Source organism: Triticum urartu, chromosome 5 (genome assembly GCF_003073215.2).
Source record: "Triticum urartu cultivar G1812 chromosome 5, Tu2.1, whole genome shotgun sequence".
Taxonomy (NCBI): Eukaryota; Viridiplantae; Streptophyta; class Magnoliopsida; order Poales; family Poaceae; genus Triticum; species Triticum urartu.
Genome location: NC_053026.1, coordinates 119289706 through 119305970, shown reverse-complemented (window position 1 = coordinate 119305970; position 16265 = coordinate 119289706). Strand labels below are relative to the sequence as shown.

Genomic DNA, 16265 nt, shown 5'->3' with positions numbered 1-16265 from the left:
TTTGCTTGCTAGATGCTCGCTCTTTTGCTATGCCTATGCTACGATGCCTACCACTTGCTTATCATGCCTCCCAAATTTCCATGTCAAACCTCTAACCCACCATGTCCTAGCAAACCGTTGATTGGCTATGTTACCGCTCTGCTCAGCCCCTCTTATAGCGTTGCTAGTTGCAGGTGAAGATTGGAGATCGTTCCTTGTTGGAACATTGTTTATTGTTGGGATATCACTTTATTATCTTGTTATCTTAATGCACCTATATACTTGGTAAAGGGTGGAAGGCTCGGCCTTATGCCTAGTGTTTTGTTCCACTCTTGCCGCCCTAGTTTCCGTCATATCGGTGTTATGTTCCCGGATTTTGCGTTCCTTACGCGGTTGGGTTATAATGGGAACCCCTTGACAGTTCGCCTTGGATAAAACTCCTCCAGCAATGCCCAACCTTGGTTTTACCATTCGTCACCTAGCTTTTTTCCCTTGGGTTTCACGGACTCAAGGGTCATCTTTATTTTAACCCCCCGGACCAGTGCTTCTCTAAGTGTTGATCCAACTGAGCGATGTCCGGGGCTACCAGGGGCAACTCTGGGCTGGCCTACCCGACGTCTGGCTCATCTGAGTGTGCCCTGAGAACGAGATATGTGCAGCTCCTATCGGGATTTGTCGGCACATTCGGGCGGTGTTGCTGGACTTGTTTTACCATTGTCGAGGATGTCTTGTAACCGGGATGCCGAGTCTGATCGGAATGTCTCGGGAGAAGGAATATCCTTCGTTGACCGTGAGAGCTTGTGATGGGCTAAGTTGGGACTCCCCTGCAGGGATTTGAACTTTCGAAAGCCATGCCCGCGGTTATGGGCAGATGCGAATTTGTTAAAGCCCTCCCCTTGCCCCTCTATTTATAGGGGAAGGAGGAAGGGGGCCGGCCCCCTCTAGATGAGATCTAGAGGGCGGGGGGCGGCCAAGGGGAGGGGGCTTGCCCCCCAAGCAAGGGGGGCGCCCCCTCTAGGGTTTCCCCCCAACCCTCGGCGCATGGGCCCAAAGGGGGGATGCGCCCAGCCCTCCAAGGGCTGGTTCCCTTTCCTCTACGGCCCATGAGGCCCTCCGAGAGAGGTGGCCCCTCCCGGTGGACTCCCGGAACCCCTCCGGTGGCCGCGGTATAATACCGATATGCCCCCGAACTTTTTCGGTGACCGTATGACAACTTCCCATATATAGATCTTCACCTCCGGACTATTCCGGAACTCCTCGTGACGTCCGGGATCTCATCTGAGACTCCGAAAAACATTCGGTAATCACATACAAGTCTTCCTAATAACCCTAGCGTTATCGAACCTTAAGTGTGTAGACCCTACGGGTTCGGGAACCATGCAGACATGACCGAGACAACTCTCCGGCCAATAACCAACAGCGGGATCTGGATACCCATGTTGGCTCCCACATGTTCGACGATGATCTCATCGGATGAACCACGATGTCAAGGATTCAAGCAATACTGTATACAATTCCCTTTGTCAATCGGTACGTTACTTGCCCGAGATTCGATCGTCGGTATCCCAATACCTCGTTCAATCTCGTTACCGGCAAGTCACTTTACTCGTTCCGCAACACATCATCCCGTGACCAACCCTTAGTCACATTGAGCTCATTACGATGATGTCTTACCGAGTGGGCCCAGAGATACCTCTCCGTCATACGGAGTGACAAATCCCAGTCTCGATTCGTGCCAACCCAACAGACACTTTCAGAGATACCCGTAGTGCACCTTTATAGTCACCCAGTTACATTGTGACATTTGGCACACCCAAAGTATTTCTACAGTATCCGGGAGTTGCACAATCTCATGGTCTAAGGAAAAGATACTTGACATTAGAAAAGCTTTAGCAGACGAACTACACGATCTTGCGCTATGCTTAGTATTGGGTCTTGTCCATCACATCATTCTTCTAATGATGTGATCCCGTTATCAATGACATCCAATGTCCATGGTCAGGAAACCGTAACCATCTATTGATCAACGAGCTAGTCAACTAGAGGCTCACTAGGGACATGTTGTGGTCTATGTATTCACACATGTATTATGATTTCCGGATAACACAATTATAGCATGAACAATAGACAATTATCATGAATAAGAAAATATAATAATAACCATTTTATTATTGCCTCTAGGGCATATTTCCAACAATAACATATGTGTGTAGACTATGAGACGAAATCAGAAAACCTAGCTACAATGTAGCCAGGGTCCAAATTTCCATGGACCCTCGCAGGACGCCCTATTTAGCACAGGGAAGTGAGAGAAGACATGTACCCCTTTGGGGGGTGTTTTTATGTTTATTTTTGTTATGTGTTGTGTGTCTGAGGCAGTGATGCATGATATAAAAGTCTCACCATTCTACCTCCATCATGGTGTGGATTTTGGCCATCACTAGTCTAGTTTGTGCAACTTTAATCGTCCATAGTTCATCAGCAAAGTCATTACGGAACTTCAAAATCTCAATGTTTCAGTTTTATAAAAATCTTTATTGTCTGAATTTGTTGCAATGATCATATATCTGATGTAAGTTGGATCACACACTACAAACCTGCACAAAGTGAGATGGCGATGGAGAAAGAGCATTCTGAACTATCAATCTTGCCGGCCATTAATCACCTAAAAAATTATTGACAAATATTTGATCAATTTTACACCGAAACTCATGTGATACAATATCAGGATCACCAGCTAATACTTTTGAATAAAAATCTAATACCAATTTTATACCATGTAAAATACTCCATCCTCCCATAATATATGACGTTTTTTAACACTAGTGTAGTGTCAAAAAACGTCTTACATTATGGGACAGAGGGTAGCAGAGAAATTGTTGGTCAAAGTTTGTCCTAAACCAAATACATGTTACATTTTGTTCAAAGTATCCATGTCATTTTTCCCTGAAGGTCAAACAAAATTTTAGCTCAAACAATCAAAATCTTTCACACTTATAGATATATAAAAATTTTGCACAAATACTAAAGCAGAATAATGGGCACATCCTAAGACATGATTTTATACAGTGCTGTACGCGGGACAATAACTATTTTGCATCATCCACAAAGCATCTGGTTTCAGCTCACTGATTTGTTTGTTGTCTTTCCTTTCCTTCGGTTTTAGAGGCAAAAGTAGTATACAAAAAGAAGAAATACATCATAGCAGGTCCAGAGATACAACAAAGCACATCCCCTATTTTCCAAAAAGGTCATATGAAATTGCATAGGAACTCTTTCATCCGATCGATGTAGGGTGGCCGGGTAGGAATGATATGCCCCATGTCATGCTCAACGATGGTGCACCGGCCCTCCTCAAACATGCCAGCAAGTTCAGTGCTTGCCCTGCTTGCAATCTGCCTGTCATGACCTTCACCGCCACCGAAGCAATGGAGCGAGGGGAGCCTGATTGGCTCTCTGTCAAAATCGCCAACAGGTGCTGGATATCCAGAGCAGAATATCCCAAACCTGAACTTTGGAGATCCGCAAGTCTTCTGCTGCTGCCTGCACAGTAAGGCAGCCATTGCTGCACCCTGGGAGAAACCGAGAACGCCATCAAAGTTGCCGTCCTGAGCAATTATACTTTCAAGGTATGCATATGATTCCTTGAACCCGTCTGTTTGTTCCTGGTACTGAAGGGGGTCAAACGGTGCATCTGCAACCTTCCAATCTTGCATGGTGTGGCAGCTCATGTTCGGAGAAACTAGCCATGCGGATTTTGTTTTTGCTGTGCCAGATGGAGGTGAGGGTTTGTCGGAGCAGACATCTGGATGTGGTCGGTATACAAATGAAAGCTCGTGTGGAGCGTCTATAAAGACAAGCTCCGCGATGTGTTTCAGCTTCTTCGCAAGTGATGATGTTCTTCCCTTAAAGTTTGAAGAGTTCTGACGGAAGCCGTGCAAGCAGAGAATCCTCAACTTCTTCAGCTGCTCACTACCTGGTACATCATTTCCACAAGTTGCAATACTAACACTCAGACAAAAATACTGACTCGGAAGCAATACACGGGTACCGACAAAAGGTAATACTATCTCAGACAAAAATGAATTGAAGACCACAAACGAATTGATTGAAAAAGAAATAGGCACTTCAAACTACAAGTGGAAGTTCGTGAGGAGAAAACAGGAGAAAGACATCAACATTTGTTGCAACACTGTCAAAAGCTGCATGTGTGCCGTGCTTGAGGCGTGCGCCGGACAGACCTTCCATTTGACCAATGCTTTTATCTCTTTGCTCCAGAGCAATACAAGGGTAACGACTAGTTAAGTTAGTACAGAAGCTTGCTACCATATGGTCTATGGAGTTCATTTTGACCCCATAGGTTTCAAATACTCCCTACAAAATTAGCGAATCTACTGTGTGTTACTCTTTCTTGCTGAGCACCACTTCTTTAGTTCTGCCTACATAGTTACTCTACAAAATTAGCGAATCTACTGTGCATTACTCTTTCTTGGTGAGCAACACTTCCTTAGTTCTGCCTACGTAGCATATGGACTTCTAGGCTGGGCATACTTGATAATATCTTAAATAGCCAAACATCCGAATGTCACAAATGTGAATTGATACAGACCTTACCATTACTCCCAGGAGCTTTAGAGGTTGAAATTTTGTTGCTTATGGATAGCTTTCCAATGTCAGAAGGTTCAGATAGCTCTGACTCTGCTTGGCAGTCTTGCTTTACAGATATTTCACAGCACTGTTTTCCATTCTTTAGACATAGTTCACATACATACTCCTTATTAGAATCCTGGAGAAGAAAATGTTTACAAGATTTAGCAGACACATTCTGTCATGAGTCATCAAGAATGAAATTAAGGTAATTAGCAACAATTTAGAAAACAATATAAAGCATGTCATCTTAGGTACCTGACATGTGGAGCACACTAAGACCAACATTCTGCAATTGCTGCAACGACACCGAGAGGAATAGTCATCATAGGTAGATCCACATATCAAACAAGTTCCAAGTATGTTATCTTTATTGCTTCCCACAGAGATTCTGTTAAACCATATTGAAACAAGTTAAGTAACTGAGTTACTATGAAATAGTTCAAGGGTTCGAGCACAAAGTTCAGCACTAACCTATGGTCGAATACAAAATTCTTTCCATCAAAATAGCCACCATCGGGATATTGCTCCAAATATCTTTGAATGCCACCGTATAACTAACGCAAGCACAATAATAAATGATCATAAATAATGCAAAGTACGATATCATGGTGTATATGTACGGATGTCTGAAATCTCAAAATTAGCAACCGAAAGGTGCAGCTTACTTGAAAAACATTCTCAAAGCCTTCACCTTTGGAGCGGATATAAGCTGAGGCCATCTCACACCGTATACCTCCTGTGCAGTACCTGAAAATACCAATAAGGTAGTTCTTAAATTGCTTGCTAAATGTGTTGCCTAAACTCTAAAGCAATGTATAATTCGAAGACCTGGCCATACATACATCATAATTGATTTACCACGTAGCTTCTCAGTATGCTCATCTATCCACAATGGCAAGTCACTGTATTGTCTGATCTCAGGATGCAGCGTCTCCACATTTGGTACATGAAACTTGCCGATCCGCGTCTCATACAGATTCCTTGCATCCAAAACAACCACATCATTCTGCCCCGCAGGCGCCTCAGTATCCGAACCAGTTCCTGCGACAAGAGCAATCCAACTTAGCATCAAGCTCTTGTTTAAACATCTGTTCTTAATGGCAAGAGAATGATCTCGCTACTAAGCAGAGTGTAGATCACATTGACAGCCAGATGTATACAAGCTTCGGTTTGAGAATCAACCCACCCACAGTCTGAAGCACCGAGTGGAACTCAGCCGCTGACAAATGCCTCCCGGCGAATGAGATATCGGGCGTTGTCAGTGATGGGTTGGAACAAAGCGTAACCAGCTCCTGCCAATCCCAAGAACAGCATTAGACACAATGTAATTGACAAGACTTCACGGTGCTACACGAGCTCATAAATGGTGAAAACATTTGCCTTGTGAGGAAGAAGAGAACCTTGACGAGCCGAACCGAGAGTGACGTGAAGCCGCACTCCCTGGCGACCCTCTCGTCGATAGGGTCCTCGCAGGAGGCCAGCTTGAAGTCGGTCCCGTCGAACAGGCTGTTCGAGCTCATCTCCTCGATGTGCTTCTCCAGCGCCGCCATTCTTCCCCCGAGCTACCAGCGCAAAACGTCGCCACGAATTCAAGTACCCACCACGATACATACGGGAATCCGCAAAACACGGCGCCGTTAGCGGGGGGAGAACTAGAAAGAGGCGGATGCTCACCGTGGCATTGACGCCGTCGGGGCCGACGCGGACGCGGCCGACGAGCGCGAGAGCGCGGCAGCGGGACTCGTATAAGGCCGCGAGCGCGGGGGCGTCGGGGACATCGGCGTACTTGTAGTACAGGAGCACGCCGTAGCTTCCGTCTCCACCGCCTCCTTCCTCCTGCTTCTGCTGCTCCTGAGTCGACGTCGGCGGCAGCGCCGCCTTCGCGTCCATGGCTACGAGTACGACCACGAGCCGCAAAACCCTAGGCGACTGCGGCCGGAGGAGGAAGAAGACGGAGAGGCCGGCTTTCCCAGAACCCGGCCCATATTGATTGAGCGCGCGGCCTCTACAAAAAACAAAATGGCCCACCCAAGAGCCCGGCCCGTTAACTACCTTATCTGCCCACGTTTCGTTTCGCTCCGCGTCCCCAAACCAAAACCCCCGCGAGAACCTTCCTCCTCTCCTCTTCTCACCGACGACCGTCGCTCATGGAGGCCACCGCCGCGTCGACGCGGCCTCTCTTCCTCCTGGCGCCTTCGCCGCCGCTGGTCAGCACGGTGCGGCTCGCCCTTGGCGTGGGGAGGCGCCGGTTCGTGGCCGCGGGGGCCAGGAAGAAGAGGGGGCGGCAGGACGGGGAGGCGGGGGAGGAGAGGGTGGACGCGCACAGCTTCAACCCCAAGGCCGGCGAGGTCACCGGGCCGTTCCCCGAGGCCGTGCTTCTCAGAAAGGTGCGTGTGCCCGTGATTTGTGCTGCGGGCAGTTGCACTAATTCTGTAGAGCCTTGGCATTTGGGTTGCGGAGAATTTTGATGTTAGCTTATGGATAATGAACTCCCTTTGACGAATATCAAATGTAGCATGGTTGCTAGTTTGGTGAAGTAGGCATATTATTCGATAGACCTTGGACCGAAAAGCTAGGCAGATTATTGGAGGCAATAGATGGTATTTGTTGCAGCTTTCCGTATCTGAATTCTGAATATGGTGTCATTCTCTGAGCATAGTTTGGTATCATTCTCTGCTCATAGTTTCCAGATTGCAGTATTTATTAATAGTGAGCATGGGTAGATCCACAAGTGTAGTTTCATGATGATGTTTCTTGGGCTGGATGGGCGAATTCTACTGATACAATCTGCAATGTTTCTATTTTGCTAAAATGCTGGTAACAGTCCCTTATGCTTGGCATTTGGCCCCTCATCTTTCGTTTGGAAGAAATATGGTAGAAACTAGGGTTCTACTGGGTCTAGGGCGGAGATTGTAGGGGAAGGAGGGGGCTGGACGCGGGCGATCTCGCGGTCGCCGTCGTGCGCGAGGGAAGAGGCGGCGGCGTTGGCAGGAGGCGGCTAGGGTTAGGTCTCCCGGCTCCCTTCGGGAAGCCGAGCAAATAATGATTGCTTCTTGCTTAATCTCAAAACAGGTCCTTACATGAGTTTATATAATCCTCCTAATGATATAATTGGGCTAAGCCCCTAACACGATAAGATAACTGGGCCAGGCCCCTAACTGCCTGGCTGTAATATATGCCGCTCATAACATTTCTCCCCGCCTACACAAACAGCTCGTCCTCGAGCTGGAAGGCGGGAAAGCGCTTTGCGGAACTCCTCGAGGTGATCAGCCGTCACCAAACACCTCCGCGGCAACTGGGGCGTGCAGGTCACCGAGCCCGGCGGCGGCGGCTTCCTAGGTAGAAGAAGCCGGGGGGACATTGCTGAGATGTGAAATTGCTGGATATGCTGATTGTTCTGAACCTGGATGAAGACTCCAATTCCTGCATGTTTAGTACCATCATCTGGTTGTATTCGCCATGCAGCATCACAGAAGATAGCATTGCCTGCAAAAAAATCTGTATTTTGAATTGCCGGTGGTAGAAGATGGTCCTGTAAGTACGTCGCAGCATGGTCTTCAGCAGGAATTGCTCCTTCTAATTTGGTTCCTTGCATGATTGCGTTAATCTCTGAACACCATAAATCGTTGCTATTAGCCAATGGACCAAACTATCACTGCTAAGACTTAAATGACAGACAAATTGTAATGGTTATAATCATTTTAATGTTTGTTTCCTTAGATTAGAAGTTTTCAATATTTATTTGTTCGGTTATAATCAGTTTAATGTTTGTTTCCTTAGATTAGAAGTTTTCAATATTTATTTGTTCCTTGAGAAGAAAGCGAAAAATGAGATTTATAGTTGATTATACTTTTTTATGCTGATTGTTTTGCAGAAAAAGGTGAAAGAGGACGGTGAAGCTTTGCCAGAATTCGCGGACACCGAAGAAGGTGATAGTCATTTTGCACTCAGTTGGTCCTTCTTGTGCTTGATGCCAATACGCGATCTGTCTAACCCAACTAAATTTACAGAAAAGCTATACGAGCTTCTTAACATTCAGCTAGAGAGTGGTTTAAATCTGCAAAGAAGTAAGACCTCTTCCCTTTCCCCCCTTATCAAAACATTTTAATTGGTTATATATGGCGGCATCATTGCACGCCTGTTCAGATGTGGTGATCTAAGATCAGGATAATGAACATTCTCCATCATTCTGCAGTGCGACACTATGAAGTTGTTTACCTCATTCACGAGGACCGCGTGGAAGAAGTTGAAGACGTTGTATCAAAAGTACAAGGTGCATTTCTCGATACTCACGCATCACTTACTCAGTTGTACAAAGATGTGATTTTGTCCACATGTTGTTTGTATGTACTTAAATCCTCAGCGAGTTAATCTCAGTCATGATGAGTATGACAAACTTCCATGTTATGGCGGCAAAGGGTTTGACACTCTTCTGGAGCCATGGCCTGCTAAAGAATACTCCTGTCTGGCTGATTTGCTAACTTTAATCGCCTAAAACATACTATTTGGGGTATTTCAGTTCTATCGAGGATTTTGCTGCTGTAAGGTATGCTATAAACTATGTTCTTCGTTCTATTGTAGACTTTATCAGAGAGAAGAAAGGAAGGATTTGGAGGGTGAACAACTGGGGACTGCGCAGACTTGCTTACAAGATAAAGAAAGCAACACATGCCAACTACATCCTAATGAACTTTGAGATACAGGCACAATCCATAAACGAGTTCAAGACTCTGCTAGATAAGGATGAAAGAATCATTAGACACCTTGTGATGAAACGAGATGAGGCGATTACTGAAGATTGCCCTCCTCCACCAGAGTTCCATGCTATGCGATCTCAACAGTTGGATGACGAGTATATTGATGAGGAATATGGGAGGGTGGACGATGGGGATGATGAGGCTGAACTAGAGTCTTCTGGCAATGTTGACGATGACGTTGAAGATGGCGATGAACCTGAAATCATTCTTGTTGATGAAGTTGACGATGACAATGCCGAAGACCTCAGAAGAAGAAATAGGAAGGTGAAACTGGAGAAGTATACCGTGGAGAAGGTCTTGAGGTAGCATGCGTATCTACTGTATGGTTTAGTTCTTATACAAAGGAACACTTGTACGATGAAGTAATTACATTAGGTGTTTTCCCTGTATCGGTGACCACTATTACGATGGTAGTAATTAGTGAGATAAGCTCATCAGGTCTTCTCCCTAAATCTTGAGCTGTTGTTGTTTTTCCAAATTATGTGGTATGATCATTCCCTTGTAGATGCATTGTTTAGTACACCTTTTATTTTTTGAAAAGCATCAAAAGCCAAAATACCAGTGTGGGTTAAAAAGGCAAATTTAAGTAATTAGCACAACTCTCTATTGTAAAACTCATGCATCCTTTTATTGGCTTAATTAGTAAAACTAATTGCCGAAGTCATTACATATCTAGATGCTTGGTAGTTGGAATAGATGCTTTTATTTTAGCAGTAAATAAGAAGAGCTGGTCTATAATTTGATCAAGACGTGCTTATGTTACTTCTGATGTTCTCCTTGTTTGAGTAGACTAGTTTTTTCGATGCATTCAGTTGCTGTTGATCTGTGCGTGACAAAATGCTTAGAGACTGGCAAATTCCTTCATATTCTGCATGGTAGTTGTTGAATTCCTCTGCAGGTCCTCATGTTTGCTGGACTGTATCAGTTAATTAAACCTTGGTAGCCTATATATGCACCGTTTGGTTCATATTGTTACTCCAAAAAATCAGCATATCTTCATCATTTATCCAGACACTCTTAGAATCTTTTTGCTTTCGTCTGTACAAGGTACTAACATTTCCAACTGCATTTAACGGAGTACAGTGCTGGGTATTGACTTGTTAAACTCATGACATGATCTAACCAATATGGTGGCAATCTAGCAGTGTGGAAGATGATTGGCTAGGTATGCAAACTTCACGAATGATCATACCTTAATACTGTTCAACAGTTGTTGGTAGGTGTCCTCCATGCTCAATAAAGGCTGGAGATGATTGAGTGGATTCGCCAATCAATAAGTAGCAATAACTTTGGTCGTAGAGAATTCTTGTTCATGCCCCCAACTTGTTTTTCGCTGGTCTCCTGCAAGTTTTTCTATCAAATAGAGACTATTAAAAATTTGCAGTTTATCATCACTGAACTTATCTGTGCATGCTTCTGACCATCTTTCTTTGAAATGTATGTAGTTCTAATGCATCTCTCTGAATTTGGCATATCATTTTGTTCTGTCACTACTTTGTACTCCCTCCATCCGGAAATACTTGTCGTAGAAATGGTTGTATCTAGACTTATTTTAGTTATAGATACATCCATTTTATCCATTTCTAGGACAAGTATTTCCGGACGGAGGGAGTATGTTGCATTTAGGGCCTGTGGCGTGAGTTTCAGATGATCAAGAATTCAACACTTGGAACTGGTTATGGGTAGATTTTCTTAAATGTACCTTACTTGAGATTATTAAGACTTTCTATTGATTGTCGGGACCTTGTTGATTCACCGTCTTATCTCGCCATAATTTTCTCCATGCCACAATACCAAGCAGCTGGTTCCAGATTTTCTGCCGACAGGAGAATTGTCAATTGGAAATAATAAAATCATTCTGCATTGGTTAGATAATTTAGTGAGTTTCTTCACTTATTTGCTATTTGCCGTATGGTGCATTGATGAGCCGAAATTGGTGTACGACTGTCCTTATACTGGTACTGTTGCTGCGCATGATCCTGCACTTTGCTTTCAACAGCGTATCTATGATCTGGAAACTTTAATCACGTCTCGTGGCCCCCCTCGATCAATCTGATCACGATCTGGAAACTTTCAATACCTGCTGGTAAGCAATGCCATCTTGTCATCTTGTTGATATGTTGGCCTGTTTTGGTCATAATCTGAAGAACCTTCAAGCAAATTCCTTCAGACGCAACGCGTTTGGCATGTACTCCCTCCGTCTGGAAATACTTGTCCTCAAAATGTATTTTGAGGACAAGTATTTCCGGACGGAGGGAGTACCAACTAATTATGTCCACCAACTTTGTACAGACAACTTACTAGATTTTTTTCCAGTTCATCATAAGGTGCGGCAATTAGTACAGATTCCCTTTTAACATTATGGCCATAATGTGGAAAGCCCCATGGCTTTCTGTCCAATCTCTGGTTCCTGCTCTTGTTAGGTGCTATTTATCGCCGAAGGCTGTCAGCCACGACCTAACTACTTTCTCCTGTTCATTCAAGACAACACTTTAGCACAATCTTCTCTGTATCAGAAGAAACTATCCAGGTTATGGCAGATGAACTATCTAGGATGTCGGAACTGTTTAGCCCCCAAATTTAGGTCTGGTCTGGAGTCTGCTTCTGCAGATGATGCTGGCATTTTGGTAGAAACTGGCTGTTGATGGCAGAAGAACCATCAAGGTCACATTTCAGCAATCTTTTCATGGCTCGAACTATCCAGGCTAGATTCCAGCAAGCCCTTCCCATTGCAGAACTATCCAGGCCATCGATCAAGCGATCGGTGGAGTGGTTTGTTCCACTGTTTCGTCCCCCCAGACTGGCTGTAGTGTGAAGTAATGACTTTCTGGGCCTGCTTGCGCAGGTGACGGTGGCATTTTCTCTCTCATTTCTTGTACGTCTCAAGAATAGTGCGTGATGACGCCTTTCTGTTCCGTTGGTATAAGGTAATGAAATGTTGCTGACATCAAAGCGTCTGTAGTCCAACGGTTAGGATAATTGCCTTCCAAGCAATAGACCCGGGTTCGACTCCCGGCAGACGCATTTTCATTTTCTCCCAATTTGTTTCCCTTTTTCTGGAAAAATATCAATCAGCTACATGCTCGTTTTGATGACCTAAACTTTTGTAGGGTTCTTTTGATGACCTAAACTTGTCTTATAGCAAAAATGCAAGCAGCCACAACTTGTCTTGTAGCGAAAATGCAAGCAGCCATGTATGCAAGTTTGTTTGGTATTGTAGTCACATTTTTTTTTGATTTAGTGGTGTAACCCCGCACCGACCTCACCTCCATAAAAGGGCCTTTTCATACTTTCTCTTGCCTCGCTCTCTTCTTCGTGCCCCGGTTCACTCTGCACTACGATCCCAGAAGTCCAATCTACAAACCCCACCGGTCGTTTCTCATGATGCCTTGCCACAGTTGCGAGGACCTGCTCGGACCCCACCGTGACATCTAGCTTCTTTGGATGATCGACAATCACTCGCGCCAACGGTAACAGCACTCGTACTTGGGGGACATTTGGATCGCTGCCCTCACCTGCCAAGCCAAAACATTGGCGTTGACTGAGACGTGGGCATATGTTTGGATTAGCTCCTATTTTTTGGCATGCTCAGCCCGTCCACCCACCCTCCAATTGATTTCACGCCAACAAATTGGTGAAACCAGTGCACGCGGATCCTTTGCTAGTTTTTTGGTCAGCCCACGATTGGCGAGGAATGGGGGCAGCAACCAAACAACCCTTTGGTCCCTTCATGTGATCACGCACCTCGGTCCAATGACATTGGCTAGCCTCGTCGTATTCGATCTCCACTAGACGATGGCGAGCCGTCCCACCATAGGGGCCCCTGCGCGTCCCCACCTCATGTTGTCATGACGACACATGATGACTCAGACGAGGAAGAAGGCAGCTTTCAACCGCCGCTAATGGAGGGCGACTCTGGTCGCTAGTCATCCAGGCCCTCTTCCCGAACGACGACCCGCTACCCTCCCTTGGCCCATGTCCCTGGTGCCGACCAACGAAACCGAGGAGGAGGCAATGATGGTCGCGGTCGTTACCCTGCTCTGAGATCGTGAACGCCGCTCCCTTCACACTCCCCTCGCTGATAGGCTTCCCCGTCTCGGGCAGATGCCGAGGAGTAGGTGATGTTGGTTGTGGTCATCTCCCACTCCGATCTCGAGGCTGCCACAGAACCGCCACATGGCCCCCACCGATGTGGTGATGGCCGCGGCTATTGTAGCGTTCATCGCCGAGCCCTTTCTTTTAGCTAGGGTTTAGTACAGATGAGTTTTGTAGCTAGGCTAGGGTTTAGTGCTAACTTTTGGTGGTGATGTAATGGATGAACATAATGTACATGTAGGGACTTTTGGAGATGCTCTAATACTACCTAGTGAACATAATGTAGGGAGATTATTTGTGTCATTTCTTTCATGATATATATACTCTCTCAATTCTAAAATATAGAGTGAACCAATATGTGATTGAGTGGTTAGGAGGACAGTGGTGAAGTCTTAGACTTGACACCAATGTTCGCATTTTTCCTAAATTTATTTCAAGTCATCTGGTAATGTGCGTCAGTTTCTCGCAAACACTTATAGAATTAGGGTGTGGATGGGAGCTTTTATAGGAGTAAGTGTATCTGCGTATATATGAATTTATGTATGAGTTTCAAAATATAAGGAGTATATATTTTTGCCAGGGCCAAAGAACCCTATTCTCATATGGAAAAGGTAATGCGGCGTTGAAGGATGTGCAAAAACTTTAAAGAGTATATACTAGTATATATCTTTAACAGAGGCTACAGAGTACATATGCTGTAGCAAACTCTCGATCTCAAATCAAATTTGTCCTGACTCCCTCTATTTTCTTTTTCTTTTTTTTCCGACGCTTGCATCTAGAGTAATTCTTTTCCGTCACGGCCACTGGCACGCTGCCCCCTTTGCGCGCACCACGCCGTCGTTGCCGGCGAGCATGAGATACTTGTCCTTCCTGGTGAGCATGGTGCACTCGTACCCGAGCGACGCCGCCATCAGCCGCTGCACGCGGTTGGCCACGTCCGTGCTCGCGGCGCCGCCGTCCCTGACGGGCGACGTGTCGACCCTGCCGAGGAACTCCACGGTGTAGCACATCCTTGGGTTGGCCAGGTAGTAGAGCGCGTCCATGGACTTCCAGCCGCCTGCCGTGGTGCCATGGAACATGGCCGTCTCGACGGCGAGCGCCACGGGCACGACGCCGTCGCCGCTGAGCTCGGCGAACAGCGGGCTGAAGCGGAGCAGGTACGGCTCGCGGCAGGTGGTGCCCTCGGGGCAGACCACGACGTGCGCTCCCCCGGCCAGGAGGCGCGCCATGGCGGCGCCGTCGTGGGCGCGGTCCCTGGCGAGGTGCACGGTGCGGCCGATGGGGGAGATGAGCTCCGAGAGCCGGCTCAGGCTGTAGGACACGGCGCGCACGGGGCGGTCCAGCGCGATGGACACGTACACGGGGTCGATGAGCGTCCGGTGGTTGCACACGTAGAGCTGCCCGCGCGACGACGGCGGCGGCGGCAGCGAGCCGCGGAGGCGCCACGACTGGCCTGTGGCGGCGAGGATCGGCGTGGCGTACTTGTATGGGAGCGTCATCGCGACGGCGATGCGGGCCACGGCGAGAGCGGCGCCCAATGGGAGCCACACGAGCATGGCGACGGTAGCGAGCGGCGTCGGAAGGAAGGCGAGGCGGCCGTCGTGGAAGACGAGCGGCCTCGGGTACTCGTCCCGCGGCAATGGCCGCCACTTGCTCTTCTCCTCGGCGCTCACCACGTACACCTCCTTGCACGAGGAAGACAGAGTGTTGTTGCAAAGAAATTCCATGGATCCTCCGGAGAAGCCCACGACATCATCGCCGAAGGCGCCCTCCATGATCTTCTTCCTTGCCTCGGACGCCGCCTCGCCGCCCCCTTCCTCCATGAGGCCGGTATAGAGCCCCCACAGCACCTTCATCTCCCTCGCCGCGACGACATCGGCCACGTCGGCCTCCAGGTAATCTTTCAAGAACGGCTCCACCATCACCCTCGGCATCCTGCTGGCCCACACCACCGCCGCCCTCCTACCGGCAGCGCCAGAGGACCACCGCCGCCGCACGGCGTCGAACGCCTCGAGACCGACGTCCTCCAGGAGCCACCGCGGCAACACGGCGCGGCCAGCGCGGAACCTCGTGGCGCGGAGCCCGCAGAAGGCGACGAAGGCCATAGCCCTGATGGCCACGTCGCCGCCGATGCAGGCGATGAAAGGGTAGAGGAGGAGCAGGAGGAGGCCCCTGAGCAAGCCGCCGGCCTCGATGGCGACCAGCATGAAGTAGGGGAAGAGGGAGCCCGAGGAGAGGAGCAAGCCGCCGTCGACGTCGACGACCAGCGCGGTTGCGTCGGTGAGCCGAGCCGAGGGTGGCGCCCGCTTGTGGACAAGGACGTCAGAGGGGTGCGGTGGTGGCAATGCGGCCCCACAGCCACCATGGAAGAAGAGCGAGAGGAAGTTGGGGAAGATGAACTTGTGGGCTCCCGCCATTTCTCCTCAACCATGCAGCTAGATGTAGTTGTCGCCGTCTTATATATACCACCGCGGCACATCGTCGTCATGGTGCAAGCCTAATAATGTGGGGTGGCTTGCCACGGCGCCCTGGTGCGTGCCTAGGCTCTGTTTAGTTCATAAGTCTTAGGATTTTTTTTAGTCTTAATTTATAAGTCCTAAGTCCCTAAAAAGTCCCTATCTGTTTGGTTTCTGGGACTTATAAGTCTCTATAAGACCATATTACAACTATAAGTCCCTATAAGTCCCTCATTGAGAGTCTTATTTCATAAGTCCCAAATGCCCACTTTAAGTCCCTATAAGTCCCTCCCGTTTGGTTTAGATGGGACTTATAGGGACTTATTTA

The 16265-nt window shown here is 47.5% G+C and overlaps 3 protein-coding genes and 1 non-coding gene across 5 annotated transcripts; 2 read left to right on the top strand and 2 right to left on the bottom strand.

Moving 5' to 3' along the window:
- Positions 1-3043: 3043 nt before the first annotated feature.
- On the bottom strand, positions 3044-6612 carry LOC125508131 (rhodanese-like domain-containing protein 6). Its single transcript, XM_048672731.1, has 9 exons — positions 6304-6612; positions 6030-6191; positions 5816-5921; positions 5472-5670; positions 5295-5376; positions 5101-5183; positions 4885-5017; positions 4594-4765; positions 3044-3955 (listed from the first exon to the last, which is right to left on the bottom strand). The coding sequence occupies exons 1-9, from the start codon at positions 6517-6519 to the stop codon at positions 3231-3233; spliced, it is 1878 nt and encodes a 625-aa protein (XP_048528688.1). The 5' UTR covers positions 6520-6612; the 3' UTR covers positions 3044-3230.
- Positions 6613-6696: 84 nt separating this feature from the next.
- LOC125508132 lies at positions 6697-9925 on the top strand. Of its 2 annotated transcripts, XM_048672733.1 has the most exons (5): positions 6698-7016; positions 8504-8558; positions 8640-8696; positions 8825-8902; positions 9211-9925. In XM_048672733.1, the coding sequence occupies exons 1-5, from the start codon at positions 6777-6779 to the stop codon at positions 9690-9692; spliced, it is 912 nt and encodes a 303-aa protein (XP_048528690.1). In that variant the 5' UTR covers positions 6698-6776; the 3' UTR covers positions 9693-9925. The 2 variants fall into 2 exon arrangements, with proteins under 2 accessions (XP_048528689.1, XP_048528690.1); XM_048672732.1 differs by having other exon boundaries at positions 6697-7016; positions 8504-8696.
- Positions 9926-12338: 2413 nt separating this feature from the next.
- On the top strand, positions 12339-12410 carry TRNAG-UCC. Its single transcript has one exon. It is a non-coding gene; the product is annotated as a tRNA-Gly (tRNA).
- A 1693-nt stretch (positions 12411-14103) lies between these two features.
- On the bottom strand, positions 14104-15930 carry LOC125555754 (probable glycerol-3-phosphate acyltransferase 3). The gene has a single exon (XM_048718609.1). The coding sequence runs from the start codon at positions 15896-15898 to the stop codon at positions 14276-14278; it is 1623 nt and encodes a 540-aa protein (XP_048574566.1). The 5' UTR covers positions 15899-15930; the 3' UTR covers positions 14104-14275.
- Between the last annotated feature and the right edge of the window lie 335 nt (positions 15931-16265).

What these genes read in the sequence shown, in the direction of transcription:
- LOC125508132 (XM_048672732.1), top strand. Translation starts at nt 6,777, where the DNA reads ATGGAGGCCACCGCCGCGTCGACGCGGCCTCTCTTCCTCCTGGCGCCT. An exon ending in TGGTTTAAATCTGCAAAGAA is followed by an intron (nt 8,697 to 8,824) that starts GTAAGACCTCTT and finishes ATCATTCTGCAG; the next exon opens with TGCGACACTATGAAGTTGTT. An exon ending in CGTTGTATCAAAAGTACAAG is followed by an intron (nt 8,903 to 9,210) that starts GTGCATTTCTCG and finishes GTTCTATTGTAG; the next exon opens with ACTTTATCAGAGAGAAGAAA.
- LOC125555754 (XM_048718609.1), bottom strand. Translation starts at nt 15,898, where the DNA reads ATGGCGGGAGCCCACAAGTTCATCTTCCCCAACTTCCTCTCGCTCTTC.
- LOC125508131 (XM_048672731.1), bottom strand. Translation starts at nt 6,519, where the DNA reads ATGGACGCGAAGGCGGCGCTGCCGCCGACGTCGACTCAGGAGCAGCAG. An exon ending in CTCGGTGCTTCAGACTGTGG is followed by an intron (nt 5,671 to 5,815) that starts GTGGGTTGATTC and finishes CTCTTGTCGCAG; the next exon opens with GAACTGGTTCGGATACTGAG. An exon ending in TAAAGCTCCTGGGAGTAATG is followed by an intron (nt 3,956 to 4,593) that starts GTAAGGTCTGTA and finishes ATGATGTACCAG; the next exon opens with GTAGTGAGCAGCTGAAGAAG.